Source organism: Cryptomeria japonica, chromosome 5, assembly GCF_030272615.1.
Source record: "Cryptomeria japonica chromosome 5, Sugi_1.0, whole genome shotgun sequence".
Taxonomy (NCBI): Eukaryota; Viridiplantae; Streptophyta; class Pinopsida; order Cupressales; family Cupressaceae; genus Cryptomeria; species Cryptomeria japonica.
The window spans coordinates 639,289,120-639,297,422 of record NC_081409.1 but is presented as its reverse complement, the minus strand read 5'-3'; the positions used below and the strand labels follow the sequence as shown (position 1 = coordinate 639,297,422).

Below are 8,303 nucleotides of genomic sequence, written 5' to 3'. Positions count from 1 at the left end.
CAATAATTATTTCGGCCTCACGTGTCAAGTGCAGCGCACGTGTGAACTAGAATATTTCATTTGAAGTTTACGAGGTGCTTTTCCTTTAAAATACGTTGAACAGACTCCAATAGAAAACTGTTGCATGGGACCGTTCAGCAAAAATTTACTATTTGTTTGAACTGTTCCGAAATAATGTACATGCACTTCAAACTCTCTGAAATAAATCTAAAGCTTGTCTCGTTCTTTTTATACTTAAACAGAAAATTCATCTGTTAACGCAGAAGATATGTAAGCTGGGCATTTTAATGGTGTACCGTACAACGATAAATTGCTTGCAGCAACTTTTATTAACATTCTTTTATATGAGAGCACTATACAAATTTGTTTCCAAAAGAACTTCTGAATCTCCCATAGCTTATAAGCAACAACTGTACTATATAAGATTTGTTAATCTATAGTACAAGTAGTGGGGCAGTTCAACTTCAAACACTGAGCACTGAGTATGGTAATGGTGTATCAGGACAAAGTAGCAGTTATTATGTCATATTTTGCCTGATGTTACAGCCATCAAGGTACATCTTTGACGTTCTTCCCAAGCTTTTAGACTGACTGAATGCTGCTCTGTGTCGAGATATGTGCTGCAATGGTACAAGACAACAGATTAATGTCTACGAATAGAAAATTTATGAACTGCTTCTGAGAATTGAAACTGAAGAGAAGGTAAAATACCTGAGTTTGTTATACACCGAGAAGGATATAGTAGATCAAAGTTATTGGTAATGCAATCAGCATACCAAATATCACTCTGAAATCATGAATAAGTATGCAGACTGATCAGGTGGTTTGTTCACATTTTTGAAGCTTAATCAGCATGGCAAAATATGGGTTGAATATGTAACTTACGCTGTGCTTAGTATCTCAGGATGTATGTTGTACTCCTTGGCAAAAACAAATGGAACTATGCCCTGAGGAAGTGCTGCCTGAAATAGAGCAGATAAATACATTTTTCTCTATATTAGATCAATGGTCCTTTAAATTATATTTCATAGACTTGGGTTACTAAGAGAAATTGTTCTGATGGAAAGGTCCAATCTTAATGTAATCCATGTTTCCAAGTCAAAAATATGTTGACTGCAAATCAATTTAGAATGGTAATAATGTACTACAATGGGTTGTCCTCCATGAATTGTATTGTGATCATATGCAGTGGGTTGTTATCTATAAATTGTGTTGTGAGTGCATTGTTGTTATTTATGGATTGTATTGTATACTTTCTACACATTTTTGAAAAATTATATAGATGTATAATGAATAAATTTGATTGTAAATATGTATAAACTATTTTTAATCTCGTGAATGTTAAAATTCTTCTATTCTATATTATTTTTTCAGGATAATTAAACCCAACTGATAAAAAATACCTGAACAATGGCCACGTGTAGCAATGTTCCCCTGAGGCCAATAGCAATGGATGCAGCTGCCATTACAGCAGGTCCAGTAAGAAATCTAACAGTCATTGCAAAGGCAGCAACGGATTTTCCACATGCTATGATTCGCGGTTGTAGTGCCATAAACAATCCTGTTTGTTATTTTATCTGATTGTCAGTTTAAAATGGTGAAAGATTAAATGATTCTTGATCTATTAGTGAAGTTAAATGATTTATAAAGAATCCACCCTAAATTTAATTTATACATTTCTTTGACCTTAATTAGAAACAAGTTGATAATTCATAAACACAAATAAATAAAGAGATGAGAAGAAACCATACCCAAGCTAAACATAGCCATGCCGAGACCGGCGTCAGACAAAATGGCTATTGAACCATACACCAATTTTGGCATTTTAATATTCCACCTTCAAGTGACAATGTTCATTATTGAAAATGTTAGTCCATGCGGAAAACAAAGAGATTACATTAAAGAGTTCTTTAATTTGATTTTCTTCTGTGGAAAAGTGACAGTACCATTGCATTGAGATATTGCAAAGGATGAATCGAAAATGTGTGAGGGTATAAAAGATAAAACGTACCTGTAAGCTACAAGCGACCATATAAGGCCTAATACGCTGGAATAGGTGTTGGGATTTCTTATGAGTTTTCTCCATACCATGATAAGGATAAGCCTGGTCATGACACTAGTAGGAGGCATGTTTGTTTTATGTCTTGATGTTTCAATCTGGTTTTTGTCATTGAAGTCCACAGAACAGCCTGGATCTAATTTGGGATTAGGGCCCACCATTTCCACGTCCTCTCCTATCGCCTTCTTTGCAGGACTGGAATGACCACGACCAAATTCTTCATATGGTTCACTTGGTTCTTGTTGCAAGCCTGCTCCACATAAACAGCCGTTAAAATATCTTTTACTTTTTCAGTTTGAAATTTTAAATCCTCTCAAACTCTTATTTTTCAGTCTAAAAGTGAAGTTGAACATAGTTTTTATGATTTGAATATTGGAGAAAGATTAAAAAAACTATTGCATAATGTCATGTTCCCCCTTAATTGTGTTCAAAATCTTTTGGACTTGAGAATTTCATAATGTCCTTTGGCTGTGGCCTCCACAACTTCATTCAATAAAGAAAACTACTACATTGGGAAAAATCTCACTATAAAGAAGGCATGTGAACCATTTCTTGACAACAATCTACACACTACAATTTTGCTTTTTGCAATTTAGAATTGTTGTGTTACAGAAGTTTCAGCTCTGAGTTGCAAGGAATTTTCTTGTCTATACTAAAGTAACATTTCTCTGCATTGATCACTTTCCCACCAATGTTGAAGAACTGAAGAGGAAAAAATGAGAAAAAGACTGAAAAAGTCAATGAATCTCTTGGAACAGTGTGAGGATACAGTTTTTTAAATCATGATACAAACTAAAGATAAAGATAAAAATCCTTCAATAATAAGAAAGCTAAATGAGTAATGTGACCAATGACTAGTTGTTATCACTTTACTAAAAATAAAATAAACTCTTACCTTTCCCTTCAATGACATGATGATCTGGAGTTTGGGATTTGGGATCATTTTTAACAATGTTGTTGTCTGCAGGGACTCCAAGCTGGTTTGCTTCTGAAACAGGTGAAGCACTGGAGCTCCACACAAACATATGAAGTTCCTTGTTAGGATCACCGGGATTTTGATTTGGTGACCGATTAATTCCATCCTTTTTGGCTGTCCTGCTATCATTTGGGGACAGAATGCCAGGGTTAGGAGCAGGATATGATTCTACTCCACCGCTTATGCTTCTACCAAGACTTCCCTGTGGCCTTAGCCCATACTGAGACATGGAACCGGCAGCATACCCATGAGACCCGAAACGCGTGTGATTTGATCCCTTGAAGTCCTTGGGTACTTCTTCATCAAAGTTGGAAGTTCTGGGAGTTGGTCCCCTGGACGAATTCATTGAATACATATCTGCTGACTGAAAATTAGACTGCCTGGGGCTGAGATTGGTTGATCCTCGGTGATTTCCAGATAGCATTGAGTAGAAATCGGAATGATTGAAGCTGGATCCTCTCGGGGTAGGATTGCGAGAGGACTGAAGAGAATAGATCTCTGCACCTGTCAGATTCGAAGGCCTGGGAGTGAGAGAAGGAAGAGACCCTAACCCCTGTGATCTGTACCCAAAAATACCAATGCAATGAGATGACTGCAGAATTGGTATGTAGTGCTCAACAATAAAAATGTTAATAGAAGGGAACACAAAACATTAAATATCATGTCTAGGTTAATTGTGGAATTTTACAATCATTCACACTGACTTGAGTTTTATCCGGAAACGGATTGGCAGGAGCACACTTTGTAGTTTGAATTTTCTTACTCAGCATTCACTTGCATCAGGTGATGTACTTAACCCATGGAATTGAGAGGGGGAAGGTTTCCAGTGTACTAATTCATGGTTTCCATGGTTGGGAAGGTTTCCAGTGTACCAATTAATGGTTTCCCTGAATCCTGTCCATTTCATGATCTCCATGATTTTGTTTTTTATACCTATGTGTTAAATTTCTATGGATCAATTAGGGTTTAAACCTAAGATCTTTTATTTGTTGCAGTGCTGCTTTACAACTAAGCTATTGATCTTTTACAATTCCATAATGAATGTTGTGTCACATCCATACCCGAGCCACGCTTTACTATAAGGTTCTTAACATGACTCTGATACCATATTTAAATTAAATAGGTCAACAAGAACTCAAAACCTGCCTATATATCTTGGCCAAGGATTGACCCACCTCCTAAAACCACTAGCCCCTACAGTCTGTAGTGTGGATTGTTCTATAAGAGCTCAAATCTAAGAATTACGTAAATGCTGCTCTACCACTTAAAACTACCGGCCCTTACAGACCAGTGTAGATTGCTCTGCAAGGAGTTTCCTATAGGCCTTCTCTACAGCTTAAAACAACCGGCCCTTACAGTCTGCAATGTGGAATGTTCTGCAAAACTCAAATCTAAGACCTAGCTATGTCCCCGTGCTAGGGGCGTTTATCACTGAAAACTACCAACCCTTACAGTCAACAAAGTGGATAGTACTTCCAACAGTAAGAGACATTTATTTCAAGGGTTTGGTGTCAGAGCTACCAAAATGCGTTTACTAATGAAAATCTCTGTAAGATAAAAGGATATAACAGACTTTCCAGTGCAACGGTTGGCTCTATAGACCAATTGGAGAGATGCTTCCCTACATATACTTTACCTATACTTTATTGAGGGCCTGTATATGTCAGGTTAATAGTCAATATGGTGTATGATAGGAACTACTGTAATAGAAGCTGTTGTAGTCAGTTTATACAAGTATTTTCTATGTGGTGAGATAACAGACCTGGAAGAAGTGGATCTGCGAACTGTCACATGAAGCTTCCCATCTTCCCCTATCTCAGCCTCTGTCTGAAGAGGCTCTCTCCCGTCCAAAGAAACAATGTCCGAGTCCACCCTCAACGAAATAATTTCAGCAGCAGTATCAGGAAACTGCTCCATGATAAGCATTTTAGCTCCTCTGTACTCAAACAAGATGAGCATGAGGGTATACCAGATAACACTCTGCATAACAACCACCTGCACCATCAAACTCCCAGAGGACTCCCCATACATGCCCTTAAGCAGAGGAATCCCCATCACCAACGTATTAGGCAGGGTAGACAATGAAAACAATGTAATCATCCACTCCAAGCTCCCACTGTTCCCAAACTGCGTCCAAGTACCAAGGACAAGCAATATAATGACCTTCTGCAAGGAATCTGCAGCAATGAATCTGTAATTCATGGCATATATATTGTTGGTGGAGATAAAATGGAAAGACAGCAGTGGGACTGCAAAAATAGCCACGAAACGGTTTATTCCAGAGCACTGATCAGGAGTAAATATTTTCCACCACTTCACAGACCCATATGCCAGAATCATGGCCACATACAGTGGTACTACCGCGCTGAGTACATTGTACAGGTCCTTGGCAGTAATCATTTTTCACTTCAAGAACAAACAATTTTTTTGTCAGATTTGAGCAAAACTTCAGTACTAAACTTTCTATATATTTTTCAAATCAGCCTTTTCAGATCACAGTACACAACCCATCATAGGCAAAATTACTAGATCAGCGCCTAAAAATTTCCCCAAACAGAACAGAATTATATAAGCCAACTGATGGCAACCATTGTGATTGCTTAAACTCTTGTCCTGCTTCATACAGAAACCAAATCCTTCCTTACCTTATCAACTGTACAGAACAATCACCGCCCTTGAAGCTGCAGCATTCCTTAAAGGCTCAATTTCTGTACTCTGAGCTTAAGAAGTCACGAGGCAAGGCAAATGGGTATGTGATGAAGGCAACGAATGAATGGAGGAATGCTTTGTTTTGTATAGCAGACCCGATTCCCACGGGTGTGGACTTGAGTTTTCACAATCCTAGGCTGCAGCAAACGTAAAACGTGAAGCCATCACCCCATATAATTGGGTAATGAACATATAATTGGGTAGTGAACAGTGTGGAGTACGTGGAGTAATGAGAGACCTACAACATGGACTAGACAGGGATCCAGCCTACAAACTGAGGTCCCCCCTGTTTGGTAACTCCCTTTGGACTTTACTGGCAAACGACAACTTACTTGTTGGACCGGTCTATTCCATACCCAACAAATTGCAAAATCACAGAACTAAAACGCGAACGAATTATACCAAACTGCCGGCAACTTCTCATGCCAGAGATGCTTCTACTTCTTTATGGTCATCAAATGCCAAAATTATCTATGTACTTCCATTTTGGTGAACCTGCCAAGGCGACCACAAATTACTAGTGGGGGAAACTCCCAAACGTTAAAGTGACTCTACATTACTCACACATTCCATCAATGGATTTTTTTTGTCTAAAATGTTCGAAATAGAAATAGATCTTTTATTAGTTCACAATATCAAGCAGTCTATTTATCGGTTTACAAATGGCTTATAGTAATATAGAACTAATTCATATTTCGTAGTCTATTTATGGGTCTACATATGGCTTATAGTTATATGAGACGACCTTGTATATGGTTTGTTTAGTGGTCTACAAATGGCTTAGCAGTCTATTTATGGGTCTACAAATGGCTTATAATAAGATGGGACTACCTAGTATACCACAATTTGTTTATGGCTCTATAGATGGCTTATACTAATAATTGACTACCTTATATAACACGGTTCTATAGTAATATGGGCCTACCTCATATATGGCTTATAGTAATGTGAGACTACTTCGTATATGGCATGTTTATTGGTCTACAGATGGCTTATAGTAACATGATGGCTTATAGTAATATGAGACTACCTCATATAGCACAGTTCTATAGTAATATGGGACTACCTTATAGATGGCGTGTTTATTGGTCTACAGATGGCTTATAATAACATGGGACTACCAGATGGCTTATAGTAATATGAGACTAATGTGGTCTATTTATGGCTCTACAAATGACTTATAGAAATATGGGACTACCTCGTACTCCTTGTGGGAGGCACCTAACTATGCTACAAATGAGACGTACATATCTTACCCCCTATAGAATTTGAACTTGTGACCTCTTTTTCATGAGAACGAGTTCTCCACCACTAAGCCAACTCAGGTGTACCGCACATAAGATAAGGTGATTAGTAATATACTCTTTATATGCTTCGGTCTAATTTTGATTGGAGTGTTTTTGGACAATTTAACGAAGATGTAGTTTATGCGACGACATTGTTGACACTCAAAACTCTAAACAATGACTTTAAGCTCTTAACTCACCTACAAAAGCATGTAAACTTTTTCATAGAAATTTGATTTATCGTTTAAGAGACTGAGAGGTGTGAAGTTAGGTTGCTATGATCATTTATTTTTGGAAAAAAAAAATTGGTGTATTTTCATTTTTTAATTACAAAACCCACCTTACCCCACCACTTAAAAGTAGGACAACCTTTATGTCACATGTAATATAAAAGTGAAGGAAAATGTGATGGTAAAGGTTAAGCAAGTTGTACTCCTACGTCAATCTAAAGGTTAAGTGCAATATATATAGTCATAGTACAAATGACTATAGCTATAGATTCCATTGGCTTTCTTCACATCTAATAGGGTTTTTATGGTTAATAACCTTTATATTATTCAAGTAGAAAGCTTTATCTCTTAAAGCAAGTTGTATTCCTATGTCAATCTAAAGGTTCTATTATTATTATTATTATTATTATTATTATTATTATTATTATTATCATTATCATCATCAATTTAGGTAGTAATTTTAATTTAAAAATTATTTCATTGAATTTTGAAAATTCAAATATAACTTGATGCACTATGAAAATATCACTTGAAAACAAATTAGTTAATAAGCTCTATAATGAATGGTTCATAAGGTACAATACTTGTTGATTTTTTTGTAAATGGAATACCAAGCTAAATGAACTTGAACTTGGGGAAAACTTTATAGATAAGCACATGAATCAAAGTAGGAAGTCTTAATGCTTCACCTAGATTGAATGAGTACTAGAGTGGACCAGATGTCCATATTTATGAAAGACAGGCTTTTGTGAGCTGCTAGTCAATATGAATTGATGAAGATTGACTCAAAATTGACAAAAGAATAAATGTCTTTTTTTTCTCAAACTAAAATAAAATCTATTAAAAAAATTAATAATATAGATTTACTAAATTTTAATAATAATGATAATCACTTGTATTATCATTTAAATTATTTTGATTTATAAAACTTTTTAAAGTGTTCTAACTACATATAAATTATATTTACACATTAAGTTGAAATTGTTATTTGTATTCCTATCCACCATATTTATTATGCTCCTTAAATATTCGATTCAATGTTT

General features: G+C 36.2%; 1 protein-coding gene across 2 annotated transcripts; it reads right to left on the bottom strand.

Annotated features, from left to right (window-relative positions):
- Positions 1-302: 302 nt before the first annotated feature.
- Positions 303-5,999, bottom strand: LOC131039028 (probable auxin efflux carrier component 1c). Of its 2 annotated transcripts, XM_057971666.2 has the most exons (9): positions 5,681-5,997; positions 4,798-5,441; positions 2,955-3,595; positions 2,012-2,309; positions 1,752-1,837; positions 1,404-1,561; positions 886-962; positions 712-787; positions 303-620 (listed from the first exon to the last, which is right to left on the bottom strand). In XM_057971666.2, the coding sequence occupies exons 2-8, from the start codon at positions 5,433-5,435 to the stop codon at positions 721-723; spliced, it is 1,965 nt and encodes a 654-aa protein (XP_057827649.1). In that variant the 5' UTR covers positions 5,436-5,441; positions 5,681-5,997; the 3' UTR covers positions 303-620; positions 712-720. The 2 variants fall into 2 exon arrangements, with proteins under 2 accessions (XP_057827649.1, XP_057827651.1); XM_057971668.2 differs by having other exon boundaries at positions 4,798-5,999.
- Between the last annotated feature and the right edge of the window lie 2,304 nt (positions 6,000-8,303).